This window comes from Macaca thibetana, chromosome 1, assembly GCF_024542745.1.
Source record: "Macaca thibetana thibetana isolate TM-01 chromosome 1, ASM2454274v1, whole genome shotgun sequence".
In the NCBI taxonomy this organism is placed as follows: domain Eukaryota; kingdom Metazoa; phylum Chordata; class Mammalia; order Primates; family Cercopithecidae; genus Macaca; species Macaca thibetana.
In genome coordinates, this window is record NC_065578.1 from 21,508,926 (window position 1) to 21,526,683 (window position 17,758).

Genomic DNA, 17,758 nt, shown 5'->3' on the forward strand with positions numbered 1-17,758 from the left:
CATAGGTGACTCAGCCCTCTGCATCCCCCATCAGTTAATTAAGGATGATGGCAGTAACCTCACCAGCCCCCACACACGGAATCTCAGGAGCCAGGTGTAAGAAATAGGCCTGAATTCCAAGATTGGAGATGGTCATAGCCTCTGGGGAGATTTAGGGACCTTCCCTCCCTTCTACCCCCACCTAACAAACGTGGCCTTCTGGCTTTGCCCCCACCATGAAGGCATTTCTCTCCCCTCCCCAACCCCCTGGGCTCTGCCTTTCCCTCATTAAGTCATTTCTAAGCCCTCCAGTGCCTCTCCCCACTTGTCAGATACCAAAAGGTCATGTCCAAAGGTCCAGGGCAGGCCCAGCTAACGTGCCAAGGTTGGGAAGACCCTTAGTCACTGTCAAAGCCCCAGAAAAGGCCTGGGCTGCCAGCCTCAGCTCACTCAGGGTACCTGTTTCAATGCAGAGGCCCCACCCCGAGCCTCCGACTTTGTAGAGCGCATGCAGCTTGGCAGTGGTGTTCTTCCCCAGCTCCCCCAGGTGACTGCTCCAGGGACCCACCGCTTCAGCGCAGCTCCCTTCTCTTTCCAGCAGAGAGGCCGAAGCCCGGGCGGGGGGGTGATTTGTCCCAGGACTAGAACCCAAGTCCCTTGCCTCCAGCCCACAGTGGTCTCTTCTGATAAAAAGTCTGGGGCAGTTAGACACATACAGAAGGCAGCCTTCCATGGTGATGATGTGGGAACCATGGTGGGGGAACGGGGCTGGGGTTCTGGCCAGTCCACCGGAGCAGTGATCTTGGCCCCTAGGTAGATGGGTGAAGCTCACATCTCCCTGGGAGGCAGACAGGAACACCCTCGCACCCTCACCCCTCCCTAGATGGCTCTTGCCAGAGAGCCACAGGAAGAGGGGGTAACAGCCACTTACAGCCTGTGTGACCTACGGAGGTTGCCAGATAAAATGCAGCCTGAATCATTGTTTTAGCATAAGCATATCCCATGCATACTGTTGTTGGTCTGAAATGCAAATTGAAATGTGCATCCTGAACTCTCATTTGTTAAATCTGGCAAACCTAGACCCATGCGCAAGTCATCGCACCTCTCTGAGCCTGTTTTTCATGTTTGGAAATGAACCAAAATACTACCCCGTAAGGATCCCGTGCCAATTAAGTGAGACGATGTTAAATGCCTGGCACGAGGGAGGTAAATGTGTGAAGCTGGCAGATCTCGCCCTCGGAGTCCCCAAACTCAACATGTTCATCTCCTCTGTGCTCCTCCCCACCACTTTCAGGACTGCTGTTTCAGACCCCAATCTGCAGGGCGGATGCCAATGGCACACCCTCAGGAAGGTAACCCAATGTGGTAGAAACAACTATTCCAGGCCAGTCGCGGTGGCTCACGCCTGAAATCCCAGCTCTTTGGGAGGCCAAGGCAGGCGGATCACTTGAGGTCAGGAGTTTGGGACCAGCCTGGCCAACATGGTGAGACCTCGTCTCTACTAAAAGTAGAAAATATTAGGCCGGGCACGGTGGCTCACCCCTGTAATCTCAGTACTTTGGGAGGCCGAGGCAGGCTGATCATGAGATCAAGAGATGGAGAGATCATCCTGGCCAACATGGTGAAACCCTGTCTGTACTAAAAAAAAAAAAAAAAAAAAAAAAAAAAAAAAAAAAAAATTAGCCAGGTGTGGTGGTGCACACCTGTAGTCCTAGCTACTTGGGAGGCTGAAGTAGAAGAATTGCTTAAATGCAGGAGGCAGAGGTTGCAGTGAGCTGAGATCGTGCCACTGCAGTTCAGTCTGGCAACAGAGCAAGAATTCATCTCAAAACAAAACAAAAAAAGCCAGGTGTGGTGGTATGAGCCTGTAATCCCAGCTGCTCGGGAGGCTGAGGCACCCAAATCACTTGATCACAGGAGGCGGAGGTTGCAGTGAACTGAGACTACGCCACTGCACTCCAGCCTGGGCGACAGAGAGAGACTCCATGCCAAAAAAAAAAAAAAAAAGAAAGAAAGAAAGAAATAACTATTCCATTTACAGTCTGTGTGACCTTGTGTGAGTCACTTACCCTCTCTGAACCTCAGTTACTTCATCCGTAAAAGGGGTTGTCACCATGCCACCTCCCCGGGGATTCTGATGATGAAGTGAGGTCATGTATTAAGCACCCAGTAGGAAGTCCAGCATTATTCAGTAGGGCTCACAAGGAAGAGCCTGTTAACATCTTGCAAGCACACCACGGTGCAGCATCAACCTCAAAACACCCCAGAGAGGACAATGCTTACCCTGTGGAAATAATGCCTCACAGGAGGAATTTCAGGTCCTGTGATGGGCAGATGGTGGAGATCATTTGTACTCCGGGCTCTCCCTAGCTGCTCTCTTGTGACCCTCGTGCCTATGTGAGCTCCTTGGAAGCTAGCATCTCCCAGCAACCTCGATGTCAGGCCCAGCCCTCACAAGGTGGAGGTAATACCTCCTTATTGGCTCCCACAGCCCGATCTGTTTGTTTTCCAAATTCTCTCTTAATCCTCTTAATCTTTTTACATCTTACCTGCCTGGTGGCTTCTGGCTGTATTTGCCTGTGAAGAACATCTCCAGAGCAGCTCCGCCCAGTTCCCCTCCAGGCTGGGCTGCCTCCCTCGTGGGCATTCAGGGTGCTGGCTTCCATCTGGGGGGGCTTTATTTCTTCCTATTTTTCTTCACTCTCCCCCGCAATAAATCTTTTTTGTCTTTTTTTTTTTTTCACATTTTCTTTCATGCACCGGCCCTCTGAGTGCCAGGTGAGAGTAGGAGGAGGTAAGACATTGTGTTAAGCACCTACTGTGTGCCAGAGACCAGCCGCACTGCTGCCTGGAAGCCTCGCGTAGTTTGAGGTCATCATTCCCAGTTTACAGGTGACGTGTTAGAGCCCCAGACACAGGAGGTTACTCGTGCAAGATCACACAGCCAAAGAGACACAGACACTGTATTTGAACACACGCTGCCTCCATCTCCACAGTAACTGATTTGCTGTTTACAATCCCCTCTGCGTTTCATAAAATAATCCAAGAAGTGCTTTTATCTGCCAAGAAAAGTGAAGAATAAAGAGTGTGCACAAACGCATGGCCGTTCTCTCGCACAACAGCTCCCTCCCCAATTCCAAACGCCTCCCCCAACCACTTGCTAACGGAACCCTGATCTTATTGGGTGGTGGGGACAGATAATGGAAGGATAGACCCCAAAAGGCCCAGAAGGAGGATTTTGCAAGAAAGGCCAGACTAAGACAATCTCCATAATAAAGAACAGAGAGCAGGAGAGTGGGGGAGAAGGAGGAACAGTGGCTCTGGGTAGAGGGGCTGGGAGATTTTTATTTTTTTGGTGGAGGCAGGAAGTTGGAGACAGATGTCTGGAGGAGTGGATGGAAGAGAGCAAAGAGCACTGGTGTCAACTCTACGCATCCTTCTTGGTGTTCAAACGTACAGCAGAGAAGTGAGTGTATCTGTTCACAGGGCTGGGTGGAGCAGAGGATTTGCACAAGAATGTTCTTAGCAGCTTTATTCATCATAGCCCAAACTCCACACCAATAGAAGGGATAGACAAAGTGTGATACTGCGTGTGCAATGGAATAGCACTCAGCAATACCACGGGAACTGACACACGGTAACACAGATGCATCTCACTGGCATGTTCATCAAAAGAAGCCAGACACAAAAGAGCACAGGCTGCTTGATTCCATTGACACGAAGTTCAAGAACAGGCAGAAGGCACCAATGGTGAGGGAGAGCAGAACACCAGTTATTGTGTGGGTGGAGGGGAGCACTGTTGACTCGGAGGGGCACGGCCGCCTTGCTGGGGAGATGGATACTCCGCACTCTGATCCGAGTGGTGGTAGAGGGCCTGTGCATGCAGGTGTAAGCCACTGAGCTGTGTGCTTGAGATGTGCACATTTTACTCTGTGCAAATTACGCCTCATTTTTTAAAAGAAATATACAAGAACCTCAGAGTCACATTATATACACACTTGAGTATCTCCACTTTGCCTAATAGGACTCCAAGAGAGAAACAACTAGAAATTGCAATTTAAGTGAGGCAGGTTTTTGTTTTTGTTTTTGTTTTTGTTTTGAGACGGAGTTTCACTCTTGTTGCCTAGACGAGAGTGCATGGCACTATCTTGGCTCACTGCAACCTCCACCTCCCGGGTTCAAGCAATTCTCCTGCCTCAGCCTCCTAAGTAGCTGGGATTACAGGCATGTGCCACCACGCCCGGCTAATTTTGTATTTTCAGTAGAGACAGAGTTTCTCCACGTTGGTCATGCTGGTCTCGAACTCCCAACCTCAGGTGATCCACCCTGCTCGACCTCCCACAGTGCTGGGATTACAGGCATGATCCACCATGCCCAGCCAGGGGATATTGTCTTCTAAGAGCCTATTTCTGGAAGAACCATGGCTGGGAGAGGTCTGCTGTCCCCAAGTCTGCCTCAGCTCCTGTGAACCCCTCACAATCTAAACACCTCACCTCCGAGGGTGGCTCCACCCTTGAATCTCCGAAGATTCAATTCCTTTGTGTGTGAGTGATAGGGAAGTTGGTTAATCTTAACCAACTGGTACTCAACTGAAGAACAAGAAATCTGTTCTACTGTTGGAGCCAAAACTGACAGCAAAAGTCCATTGTGAAACGGTAATACAGTCTTTCACGTGACGCTGTTCGAAGGTATTTTTCCACCATTTACAATGTTTGCCTCGTGTGCTGATTTTGCAACCCAACTCTTGAATGGGATGTGACTCCGCCATAAAGAATTCCAGTCATTTAAAAATTGTTTTTTGGTTATTTATTTGACCTTTGACCCCACTCTGAGACTGAACCTCATGGATCATGACGGTGCAAGCATGGCTAGGAATCTCCTCTCTTCCCCACATCTGCCTCCCGTCTAGGAGTCTGGGCTCTGGAGAAATGGAAGAATGTGCCCTTCCTCTCCGCCTGAAGGTGTCCCTGTTGTGACATGCACAGGGCCATTGCTGACCCTTTCACTTCTCACACTAATGATATGTACATTAGTATCGATGTCTTTTATTTCTTGGGAAGTGTTTATACTCTTGCAACAGCCTGATAAGTAAAATCATCCAACACTTGGAAATAAGGCAAATAGATAACCGGTGTCCTTTCAAAGTCAAATGAGAGCTGTATCTAACAAGCCCTCCTAAGGGTCATCTGACACTCTAGGGGAATGTCACTTGACTTGACTTATTATTTACTATTGATTAGAGCCCAGATTCAGTAAAGATAGCTGTTAACTGGTAGAAAACTGATAAGTTGCAAATTATTTTTGTCTGGTAGAGATGCAAATGATTTCTTTTCCATAGAGGAGATAGCCCCGACATGTTGATTGTACTGCCCTATAGAACATTAACCAGTTTTGTATCTAATTTAGCAATCTTATGAATATTCCAGAATTCTTGTTGTTTTAACTGACTCTCTCTCTCTTTCCATATACAGGTATACATATTTTTTTTTCCATATCCATTGAACTAGCTTTGTCACCCAGCTGGTTCCTCCATTAACAACCTACAAGAAGACACTGACACATTCCCACACTGTATTTCTATAGGAACTGGGTATTCCATATTTTGAAAACGACACTTCAAGAAGCTTTTCACAGTATCCTCTTGCCAGCTCGCCCTTGTCTGTGTGACCCTGGGCAAGTCTTTTTTTGTCTCCGGTCCTTTGTGTCTTTAGAGTAAAATAGGGCACATGAGGCTGGTGTTTCCGGCTCGGGCGTGTCACGTTTCTTTTTTTTTTTTTTTTGAGACGGAGTCTCGCTCTGCCGCCCAGGCTGGAGTGCAGTGGCCGGATCTCAGCTCATTGCAAGCTCCGCCTCCCGGGTTCACACCATTCTCCTGCCTCAGCCTCCCGAGTAGTTGGGACTACAGGCGCCCGCCACCGCGCCCGGCTAGTTTTTTGTATTTTTTAGTAGAGACGGGGTTTCACCGTGTTAGCCAGGATGGTCTTGATCTCCTGACCTCGTGATCCGCCCGTCTCGGCCTCCCAAAGTGCTGGGATTACAGGCTTGAGCCACCGCGCCCGGCCGGGCGTGTCACGTTTCTAACTCCTCTGGCAGACAAGCGAGGCTGACGCAATGGAGTCAAAGAAGATGGATACTGGGCCAGGTGTGGTGGCTCACATCTGTAATCCCAGCACTTTGGGAGGCCAAGATGGGAGGATCACCTGAGGTCAGGAGTTCGAGACCAGCCTGGGCAACATGGCAGAACCCCGTCTCTACTAAAAATACAAAAATTAGCCGGGCATGGTGGTGCATGCACACCTGTGATCCCAGCTACTCAGAAGACTGAGGCAGGAGAATCTCTTGAACCCAGGAGGCAGAGGTTGCAGTGAGCCGAGATCGAGCCACTGCACTCCAGCCTGTGAGACTCTGTCTCAAAAAAAAAAAAAAAAAAAAAAGAAGAGGAAGATGGATACTGCGAGGGATACTAGAGATCATTTGGGCAGTCTTCCCACCTCCCACCCACTCCCTCATCTTGGTAGATGGAGAAAGTGGGGTTCAGAAAGATGAGATAACTTGCCCAGGGTCACACTGTGAGTTAGGTATGGGCCGAGCAGGTGAGATTCCAGCTCTATGAACTTTCTGAATCCAGGGAGCATGGGAGGGGCTGTCAGGAGGAGCTCTGGGCCCCCACCCTTCAACCCAGTATCCCCAGTTTTTGTTTTGTTTTGTTTTGAGACAGAGTCTTGCTCTATCACCCAGGCTAGAGTGCAGTGGCACAATCTCGGCTCACTGCGAGCTCCGCCTCTCAGGTTCACGCCATTCTCCTTCCCCAACCTCCCGAGTAGCTGGGACTACAGGCGCCCACCACCATGCCCGGGTAATTTTTTTGTAGTTTTAGTAGAGACGGGGTTTCACCGTGTTCACCAGGATGGTCTCGATCTCCTGACTTCGTGATCTGCCCGCCTCGGCCTCACAAAGTGCTGGGATTACAGGCTTGAGCCACGGCACCTGGCCCAGTATCCCCATTTTTATTTAACATACATCAGATGCCACATAAGATTGCAAATGAAAAAGAAGTCCCCAAAGCTGGAAAACCCTTCATCTGCCCACTTACAACAGCTTTCCCTTATCTCCTCTCTCCTCCTCTTTTCCTCCTCCTGCCTCTGGCAAAATTCTCAGAAAACAAATAAATAAACAAACAAACCAACAAACAAAAACATACTCATGAGAAGAAGCAGACAGATGTGGTCAGCCCAGGCCTGAACACATTTGTCTCCAGTCTGGGAGAGACAGAGCCTCTCTATCTAAAAAAAAGCATTCTCAGGGTCCAAGCCAACAATGAAGCAGTGTGCTGTGCAGACAGGTAATGAGCACCCTGTCAGTTAATATGAGTGAGGCTAGATGATCCATTCAAACATTAGCAGCAATTATCTCTATATCGTAGAATTCACAGGTTTTCACTGCTGGATTTTGTTTTTTGTTTTTTTTGAGATGGTGTTACGGGATCTTTGGGGTGTCATTTTTCTGGCTGGAAACCTCTGTGACTGGTGGCACCTTTGCCCAAGTTTTGCTCAGGCCCACTGGGCTCATTTCACTCACTCCACCTGGCAGGCTGCACCCAACTCATGTTACCAGCCTGGGTTGCACATCTGCCCAGGGCAAGTCAGGGATGGAACAGTGAGGGGTGTGTGAGTGAACGTGGGGTCTGGCCACTGCACACAGTCAGACATGCCGGCTGCTGCAGTGGGGTGAACAGCTCCAGGTGCCAGTATGGGCACCAGCTCTCTGAGAGGTTGTGGCTAAACCAGGTACACCACAAGCAGCTTCCATGGCTGGCACCAGGGAACACGGTGGCACCCAGAAGCTTGGAGATGCCAGGAACCACGGGGCCCCAAAAAGGGAGTCACAGCCCTGGCTCGGGGAGCTCCCAGGTCTGGGTTCCCCGAAGGGCTGCAGCTCTTCTCTCCTTCTCTTCACTCACACCGTGGCAAGCAAGGGGCATGTTGCAGCCCTGTTTGTGTCACAGCTCTTTCAGCCCCACCATTTGATGGGTCCCAAGTTCTTATCCTGCAAACGGGAAGAATGAGGTATGCAGACAAGTGGAGAGTGAGCAGGACGAAGAGGAGCTTTATTGAGCGATAGAACAGCGCAGCCTCCTGCAGGCCTCCCTCAGGGAACAGCTCCTTTCCACAGCCAGGGTGTCCTGACGAGTGTTCAGCTCCCAGCAGAGAGGAGACCTGGAATGGGAAGCTCCTCTCTGCAGGCAGGTCAACCTGTCGACTTCCCAGCTCTCAGAAGAGGGAAGACCCTGGAGCGGGTAGCTCCTCTCAGCAGCTGGTCATCCCAATGTCTGCTCAGCTCTGGCTGAGCCTGAAGCTTTCACGGGCTTCAGAGGGGAGGAAGTGCATACTGATTGGTCCATGGGTGGCCATAGGCAAGCCCAGAAAAGATACCACAAGTTCCCACTCTGGACTGTGGGACTGGCAGCCTGGCCCCCAGCCTTCAGGCCTTCCCTGGCCTCACCAGGGACCCATCCGCTTCCCCCAGGAGCCTGTCTGTCTCCTGCTACTGTTCATGGTGCCCAGGCTGTTCATGCCAAAGGGCACCTGCAGGTCAGCACTGAGCTGCCCTCAGTTTCCCCTTGGCTTTCCTTCCATGCTAGTCAGTGCCCAAAGTCCGGAGGGGGCCAAGGCAGCAGGGGGCTAGTGTGTTAGCACTTCCCGGAGCATGCACACACCCAGCCAGGCTGCAACAGCACCCAGGCTCAGCACCAGCTTTGCTCCAAGATCAGAGTGGGCGCCAAGAGCAGGGAGAAGCCAGGCAGTGGGAGCAGGCACTTCTGAGCCTGCAAGGGTTGGTGGGGGGCCTTCCTGGGCCCCCAAGAGTGCAGGGATGCCTGGGTCCACAGCTACAGTTTAGGCAGCTGCAGCTGCATGGGGGGTGGCGGGAGCCCCCGCCTGCTCCATGGAGCAGGAGGCCTGGGTCTTCAGCAGTGGTTTGGCAGCTGCAGTGGTGCCCAGGAGGGTGGGGTTCCCACTGTCCCCAGCTCCCACTGGCTATACGGAGCATGCAGCCCTGGCCGTGCCTCCCTACCACAGCCAGTGTGATGACAGCAGCCATTCCAGATGGCCTGCCATTGCCATCTCTTTTTTTTTTTTTTTTTGAGATGGGGTCTTGCTCTGTCTCTCAGGCAGGAATGCAGTGGTAAGATCAAAGCTCACTGCAGCCTCAACCTCCTGGGCTCAAGCAATCCTCCCAGCTCAGCCTCCCTAATAGCTGGGATTACACAGGTGCATGCTACCACACCTGGCTATTTTTTTAATTTTTAGTAGAGATGGAGTTTCACCATGTTGGCCAGCTGGTCTCGATCTACTGACCTCAAGTGATCTGCTTGCCTTGGCCTCCCAAAATGCTGGGATTACAGGCGCAAGCCAAAGCATCCAGACTTGTTGTTTTTTTAAATGTTGGCAAAAGTTAGTGGTTAAGTGTTCACCATGTGCCAAGTGTTTTGTATGTGTAGGTCATTAAAATGCTACAGTAATCAGATGACATAGAACCTCGTTCCCAATGTACAGACAACACTGAGAGCCCAGGACGTCAAGTAATTTCCCAAAGACATGCAACTAGGAAGCAGCAAGTCTAGAAACAGATTGCTGTGCTTCCTTCTCACCAATGCACTGTTCTTTCTTCTTTGTATTTTCCAAGCTTTTGGCAATGAATTGTGTGCCACTTTCATAATCATGAAAAGTCCTACAAGGGACAGATTTTTTAAAAGATTCCTTCCGCTCTGGTGTTCTGTGCTTCTCTGGTTCTCAGAGCCTCATCCTGCACGGCCTCCACCCCATGTCCTCACAGGCACTGGCCTCACTGCCCCCACCCCCACACCAGCTGTTGCTGGGTTAGGACATCCAATGTCTTGCTGAAGTCTGCTCAAAATGTCCCTGGTGAGCTTCTGGCCCCTGGGGAAGTTCAGGGGGGCAGGTCTGGAGAAGGGGAAGTGGGAAGGGATGTGAAACTTGGCCACAGCCTGGCGCCACTCCTGCTGGGCAGCCCACAGGGTCCCCGGGCAGAGGGCAGGAGCATCCAGTTGGAGTTGACAACGGGAGGCAGGTGAGGCCAGAGTCCCAGAGGGAGGGGGCTGCGGAGTTCCGGGACCCAGGGGAGCTGGCCCAGTAGGCTGGGCAACTGAGGCAGGGAGGGAGGGAAATAACTGTGGCTGATTCTAGGATAGGGATGGGAGTGCAGTGCTGATCAGGAACCCAGAATGGGTGAGTGGAGGGAACTTAACTCCTTGAGCCGGGGCTTGAGGGAGGGTGAAAGGCGATGAGTTAGACCCAGCAACTGAATGTAAGACCAGGGTTCCTGGGTCCTGGCCCCCCAACACAAAGAAGGAAAAGCCTGGGGTGCCAGAGCTGGCAGTGGGACCCAGCAGAGGGGACTGTGGGGGCAGCCAGCCTCCCGTGCTCAAGTGGATACTGAAAGGCGCGGAGCATGCAGAAGAGTGAGCAGGTGTGGTGTTGAGCGTTTGTGAATTCCTGTGCGTATGCACAGCTCCACCATCTGGGTGAGCCAGTGTTAATTAAACAAGGAGCAGGCGCTCAATACACATTTGTTCAATGAAATCGATCACCTGTGGGAGTGTATGAATGGTGTGTCCGTGTGAGTGAGGGACAGAGTCTATTTGGGTATCAGTTGTGTGTCTAGGGGGGTTTAGTGGATTTCCGAGTTTGCCTACTGTGTTTTGTAGGTACATGTATGAGAGACTGTGTTTGTGTGAATGTGTGATGATGTGGGTGTGCTTGGTTACATGTGTGGATGTGTGTGAGTTTGTGGTTCTGTGTATATGTGTGGGGTCCCTGGCGCTGGATTGAGAGTGGACATTGAGAGCCCCGGAGGGTGCATGTGCACTGGGGGAGGGCTGTGCATATATCATTGTGTGCATGGGACTCAAGGGTGTGAGCTGGGTGTGAGTGTGATGTCCAGCCTGTCCAGGCCCTCCCGTGTCTCCACAGGGACAACATGGAAGGCCCCCAGGGATGGCTGGTGGTCTGTGTGCTGGCCATATCGCTGGCCTCTATTGTGACCCAGAATGTGTGCCGAGCACCAGACGGGAAGAACGGGGTGGCAGGAAGACCCGGCAGACCGGGGCGGCCAGGCCTCAAGGGGGAGCGAGGGGAGCCTGGTAAGCACTCTCCCTCAGGACCTAGCCCCTTGGACATTGGCCTGGCCTGGCCTCCAGAGCGAAGGCTTGGGGTGGCACTGAGAATCAAGAGCCCGTCTGCCCCCAATGCCCCATGAATCCTCTCCAGTTTGCACTTGGCCCCAGGGGCTAAGGGAGGCCTAGCCTTCTCCCTAGGCCATGTCCTCAGGCCTCTCCACTCCCCCTTTACTGCCTGGGTCCTCTTTCTTCAGCTTCACCTTCACCCTCTGGAGAATGACTCCCTCTGCTCCCTTTGAGCAGTGAATGTGAAAGTTCTGGCAGCAATGCTGAGTGCTTGCTCACGGTTCTCTTAACAGAAAAACGAGGACCCAGAGTTTAGATTCAGGAGCCACTGCCTTGCTGTGTGACCTCAAGCAAATTATCGGCCCTCTTTGAGCCTATGTGGCCTCATCTGTAAAATGGAGAAATAACGCTGCCTGGCACACAGAGAGGGATCAAATAACTGCAACTGACCCTTCGCTTCCTTCCAGCACCCCCAACACGGTCCCTGCTTCCCCCTCCCCAGCACCTCTAGGCTTCAGAAACTCTCACATTCTAGAAGAAAGGCTGGGGGTGATGGAAAAGGGAGGAGGTCCTGACCAAAGTGGAAAGGGAGTCTCATGGAATCCCCCTAGGCCTCCTAGTCCAGAGCAGACCAGAAGGATCACATAGACATTTGCAATAATTTGCATCCGGGCATCCTACATGTGGTCCCCGAACCTGAAGAAGTCAAGGTCAGTGCCCTCCAGAGGGGTATGGAGTCCTCAGCCTTGGGCAGGAGCACAGCAGAGCAGCCAGAGTGCCATGCATTTCCCAGAACCTGACATTTTCCCAAGTGCCTGTTCACACTTCTCTCCACTTTACAGATGAAGCGGAGGCTCAGAGAGGTTGAGATGCTTGCCCAAAGTCACACAGCTAGTCAGAATCGATGTCCTGAAGGCCCAGGTGCTTCCTTGCCCTTTATCCCATAGACTCAGGGGGTCCAGCTCTCTCCCTGAGGACTGGTAGGCATTGGATTCTGACTCCCAATCTGGTATTTCTCCCCACAGGGGCCCCTGGCATCAGGACAGGCATCCAAGGCCTTAAAGGAGACCAGGGGGAACCCGGGCCCTCTGGAAACCCCGGCAAGGTGGGCTACCCAGGGCCCAGTGGCCCCCTCGGGGACCGTGGCTTCCCAGGAATTAAAGGTATCAAGGGCAACCCAGGAAACATCAAGGACCAGCCGCGGCCGGCCTTCTCGGCCATTCGGCGGAACCCACCGATGGGGGGCAACGTGGTCATCTTCGACACGGTCATCACCAACCAGGAAGAGCCGTACCAGAACCACTCAGGCCGATTCGTCTGTACTGTACCCGGCTACTACTACTTCACCTTCCAGGTGGTGTCCGAGCGGGAGATCTGCCTGTCCATTGTCTCCTCCTCAAGGGGCCAGGTCAGACGCTCCCTGGGCTTCTGTGACACCACCAACAAGGGGCTCTTCCAGGTGGTGTCAGGGGGCATGGTGCTTCAGCTGCAGCGGGGTGACCAGGTCTGGGTCGAAAAAGACCCCAGAAAGGGTAACATTTACCAAGGTCTTGAGGCTGACAGCGTCTTCAGCGGCTTCCTCATCTTCCCGTCCACCTGAGCCCGGGAAGGACCCCTCCCCCACCCACCTCTCTGGCTTCCATGCTCCGCTTTGTAAAATGGGGGCGCTGTTGTTTCAGCTGCTGAAGGGAAGGGGCTGGCTCCGAGAGCCCCAGGACTGGCTGCCCCCGTGACACATGCTCTAAGACAGCTCGTTTCTTAGAACTCTTCCTGGAATAAACATCTGTGTCTGTGTCTGCCGAACTTGAGCTTCAGTTGCTACTCGGGGCATTGAGAGGGAGGCCTAAGAATGATAACGATCCAGTGCTTAAGAAGCAGGCCTGTCATTATTATTATTATTATTATTATTATTTGAGATGGAGTTTCGCTCTTGTCACCCAGGCTGGAGTGCAATGGCGTGATCTTTGGTCACTGCAACCTCCGCCTCCCTGGTTCAAGTGACTCTCCTGCCCCAGCCTCCCAAGTAAGTGGGATTACAGGCAGCTGCCACCATGCCCGGTGAATTTTCTGTATTTTTAGTAGAGAAGGGGTTTCACCATGTTGGCCAGGCTGGTCTCGAACTCCTGACCTCAAGTGATCTGCCAGCCTCGGCCTCCCAAAGTGCTAGGATTAGAGGTGTGTGCCACCACGCCCAGCCCATTCTTAGTATTTCACACAATGTGTTTAGCAGGTCCTAGCAGCCTCATCTACCCAGGTTTGAATCCTGATGCCACCACTTATTAGATGTCTAATCATGTGCATGTTAACAAGCTCTGAAATCTCAGTTTCCTTATCTGAGGAAAGTGGGACTGATGATAGCGCCTACCTCAAAGGGTCATTGGGAAGATTAAATAACTTAATACATGAAAATTGTAGAGCACTGCTCGGTTTATAATAAGGACTATGGAAGTTTTGCTATTATTATATTTTATTTAATCTTTATGATCAAGCTCTGGGTATGGTATGATGGCCCTACATTACAGATGATGAAACTGAGGCTGCAAGGAGTAGGCATCAATCAGCAAATCAGCATCTAAGGGGAGGATCTGGGGGCCAGTCACGGTGGCTCACGCCTGTAATCCCAACACTTTGGGAGGCCAAGGCAGGCAGATCACTTGAGGTCAGGAGTTCAAGACCAGGCTGGCCAACATATAGTGAAACCCCGTCTCTACTAAAAATACAAAGATTAGCTGGGCGTGGTGGCACACACCTGTAGTGGCGCAGCTACTTGGGAAGCTGAGGCAGGAGAATTGCTTGAATCAGGGAGGCAGAAGTTATAGTGATCTGAGATCGTGCCGCTGCACTCCAGCCTAGGTGACAGAGCAAGACTCCATCTCTCAAAAAAAAAAAAAAAAAAAAAAAAAAAAAGTTGGGGGGTGGGAAGGAGCTGAGATTTGAACCCAAGTCTTACTGATGCCCAAGCCTGTGTTTAACCACTACCCTCACCAGCCTCCCCGGCTTCTATGAAGCACTTGACGCATCACACAGGTGCTTTTCCAACCCTGTATTGGGAAGGCAGGGGCAGGAATCAGAGAGGGGAAGCAATTGGCCCAAGGGCGCTCAGCAGTGCTTCCTGAAGCTAGGTTTCCTAAGTCCAGCCCTGGGCTTCCACCCGGCAGGTGTGGAGACTGGGGCTGCTGCCTCTGCTGCCTGCTGGACATTCCGCCCGGGCTGGGGGCTGGGAGAGTCTTGAATGCTCACAGTGCATTCCAGGCCCCTACTTGTCTCTCTGGAAGCTACTACAAAGCAGCAAATCCCATCCTGTCCCTCGAACGCGGGAGAAATAAGGAGGCCAGGAGTTCAGATCTGAAAATGTCCAATGCCCTACGCAGTTTCTCAAAGGAAGCTGGGTTTATCTTTGTGCTGCACACACACATACACACACACACACACACACACCAGTTACGCCTTCACACCCACAGACACACTCAGGGAGGCACGAGCCATCATAGCACACAGCCCCTGCCTCAGACATACAAGTAACATCCATGAACTATCGCATGTTCTCTCTGTCTTCCGCAGGTGTCCCAGACACACTCCTGACACCCAGGCACACACATCCTCCTCACTCCAGCGTGCATGAGCCTCAGAATGCCTGCTTTCTTTCCCACACGGACCTCCCTACACACACGCTCAAACTCTCACAGGGCCAGCCTCAGAAATACAGGGCTGTCCCTCCCATCCACCACTTGACACACAAATGGCCTCGCGGTCCTCGAGTGCACAACTTGAGTATCCACCTCTAAAATACAAGACCTTCTCCTCGGACTGTCCCTGCTCTGCCAACAGCCTTTGGGGGTCGGGAAGAAGTGAGGAGGGCCCAGGGAGAGGGCGAACCCTCCATCCACAGCCTCAGGGTAGCCCCTCAGCTCCCGTCCGGAGTCAGCTCGGCCCTGCTCTCCCCCCGCCTCGCCCACTCAGAACACACACTGTTTAACCAGCGCCAGGAAAAGAGACGGGTCTTCAGGCACCTATGTGCTGGGCATTCCACGGCCACTGATGTATTTAATCCCAGCAAAATCGATGTGGACACTGAGGCTCAGAGACAGCGGACATCTACCCAAGGACACACAGCCAGAAAGGGGAAGGGCCCTGGGGCTGAACCACGGCTGCCTGACCCCACAGGGTTAGGGCATGCAAAGAAAATGCCAGGGGTGGAGGCCCCATCAGCGGCAGTAGAGGCCAAACTAGATAAACGGGACGTGCAGGGAGTGCCCGACCACCCCCTTATCCTAAATCCTACCCATACCCCACCATCCACCCACTACACCAATGCAAAATCTCTGGCCCCTCCAGGAGGGGAATGAACTGGAGCAGCCCAGAGCAGTGCCAAGTGGGCGGGGCATGGGAGGGCTGAGTGTGGGCCGAGGCTGCCACCTGCTGGACAAGCCAGACCCAGGCGCAGAGGAGGTGAAGAGGGAAGACAGGCGCCCAGTGCCGTCAGGCTGGGTGGCCCCCAGCCCCTTAATGCATGTGTCCATCATTTATTCTCATCCCAGGCTTCCACCCGCCAGGGACTCCTAAGGCCAAGTGCGTTCGTGTCCCTTAACTCACCCCACACTCTCTGCAGCCCCACAGCACAGGGTGGAGACACAGAAAGGGAGACTGAGACCCTGAGGGTTCCTCAGCGAGGCAGGGGCAGAGCTCTGAACACCTGCCCATGCCTGGCACGGGACAAGGCACGTGTGTTGTGCACCGAATCCCAGCCACTGGCCTGGAGCTGTCAGAAGCCCCCATGTTACAGAGGGGGAACCAATGGACACAGGTGGCAGGTATGGGGTAGAGGCTGAAGCCCTGCTACTGCCTGACAGCCCCTTCATCCCTAGAATCTCACGTGAGGAGAAGAGGGAGAGGGGAGAGGGCCTCTCAGCTCTGCTGGCCTGGTCCTGATGGGGAGCCCCTCACCAGCCATGGTGGGCTCCAAGCCCAGAGGCAGGGCATGCCCAGGAAGCAGGCGAGGAGGGTGGTGCTAGCAGGGAAGATGGAACCATCAGGGAAGACCAGGAGCCCCCAGCAATGGAAGAGGCACCAATACTGAAAGCCAAGGCCCCCCCAGTAGACAGAAGGGAGGCCAGAGGGACCTGTGATCTGCTGAAGGCATCTGGTCAATGGAGTGACAGGGCTGGAAGGAGAAGCCAGGGCCCTGACTCTGTTGCTGGGGCAGCCCGTGCACCATAACAGCTGCCTGCCGCCAAAGCATCCATCCTGGGGGTCCACCTCCAAGTGTGGCCACTGGGATGGGGCACATGGAAGTTTCTAGAACAAGGCTTGCAACTTGACAAGTGCATGTGAGGCTTGTTTCTGGAGGCAGCTGAGCAGAGGGGTCAGAGCAAGGCTTTGGGCCCCAAGAGACCACTGAGTGTGTGACTTTGGGCAATGGTGTATGTCCTCCTGAGCCTCAGTTTCCTCATCTGTAAAGGGGGATAATAACTTCCTCCTAGGGATTCTGGGAAAACTGAGTCTCAGGCACAGCAAATGCTAACATTGGTCATTAGATGGGATGAACCTGACGCTAGGGGACGTCTGTGCCCTGGGGGCTTGTGTTTACACACACACACACACACACACACACACACACGCCCTCAGCCAGATGCTGGGGCAGGGGACAGTTCCTCATTTCGGACACTGACTGCCGGTAGGGGATGTGGGCAGGGGTATTGCTGTGGTCAGTCTGGCTCAGCACCCAAAAGAAAGTGTCAAGTCAGGGAAAATTCTGGGAAAGGGGATGTGGGATTGGGGGAGGGCACGAGAAGGGGAGGCGGCCCAGCCCTGCTTTGGGCAATCCTTGCTCTGACCACTCTGACACCGTGTCCTCTTGTCTGGGAGAGGGGAAGCAGATCTGAGGACATCTCTGTGACCAGGCCAGAAACCGCTCACCCACAGGTGAGGCCCGGACCCCTGCCCAGGTATGGGCAGATGGCCATTTCCCCCACCTTCTGCCACCTTCCTGAAACGTGGTGCCAGGGGCAACTTGGTGTGTGAGGGGAAGGAAGCCTGGGCCCCGGGGCCTGGGCTGAAGAAGAGGCCCCACCATCCATCCATGGTGAGGCTCCTGGGGGAGGCAGGAAAGCGAGCTCCTGAGGGTTGAGGAGGACGGGTCCTGGGGAATGAGAGGGTTGGGGGCAGGTGAGGGGCTGGCGGGGACAGCTCAGCTCTCTCCCTCCCAGTTCCTTCTCCGGGATGGACGTGGGGCCCAGCTCCCTGCCCCACCTTGGGCTGAAGCTGCTGCTGCTCCTGCTGCTGCTGCCCCTCAGGGGCCAAGCCAACACAGGCTGCTACGGGATCCCAGGGATGCCCGGCCTGCCCGGGGCACCAGGGAAGGATGGGCACGATGGACTTCCAGGGCCTAAGGGGGAGCCAGGTGAGTCTGCTGGCCTGGTTTAGGGGTTTGGGTCTGGGGCAGGGATCAGAGTGTCTGTCTGGGGCTGACCAGGGGGCAGGGGACAGCAGGAAGTGCATTCCCTTGCTGCTACGTCTGCCCCAGGGCAGAGTCAGACCCTCACGGTGGGTCTGGCTCCTCTATCCTCAGAGCCCAGG

At 53.3% G+C, this 17,758-nt stretch overlaps 2 protein-coding genes across 13 annotated transcripts in view; both read left to right on the plus strand.

Moving 5' to 3' along the window:
- The window catches only part of C1QA (complement C1q A chain), a 431,051-nt gene extending 418,070 nt beyond the window's left edge, over nucleotides 1-12,981 (plus strand). For 5 of the 7 annotated variants that reach the window (XM_050792682.1, XM_050792683.1, XM_050792685.1 and 2 more), the window contains exons 2-4: nucleotides 10,014-10,068; nucleotides 10,971-11,140; nucleotides 12,208-12,981. In XM_050792682.1, the coding sequence (XP_050648639.1) occupies nucleotides 10,978-11,140; nucleotides 12,208-12,782 (738 nt within the window). In that variant the 5' untranslated portion in view covers nucleotides 10,014-10,068; nucleotides 10,971-10,977 and the 3' untranslated portion in view covers nucleotides 12,783-12,981. Of the gene's footprint in view, nucleotides 1-10,011; nucleotides 10,069-10,970; nucleotides 11,141-12,207 lie in introns of all 7 variants that reach the window. The other 2 variants (XM_050792686.1, XM_050792681.1) reach the window with 2 other exon arrangements.
- Nucleotides 1-17,758, plus strand: part of C1QC (complement C1q C chain) — a 110,206-nt gene that overhangs the window by 88,732 nt on the left and 3,716 nt on the right. For 3 of the 6 annotated variants that reach the window (XM_050792697.1, XM_050792689.1, XM_050792701.1), the window contains exons 2-3: nucleotides 17,023-17,104; nucleotides 17,389-17,582. In XM_050792697.1, the coding sequence (XP_050648654.1) occupies nucleotides 17,402-17,582 (181 nt within the window). In that variant the 5' untranslated portion in view covers nucleotides 17,023-17,104; nucleotides 17,389-17,401. Of the gene's footprint in view, nucleotides 1-8,889; nucleotides 8,900-17,006; nucleotides 17,128-17,388; nucleotides 17,583-17,758 lie in introns of those variants that run through there. The other 3 variants (XM_050792688.1, XM_050792687.1, XM_050792708.1) reach the window with 3 other exon arrangements.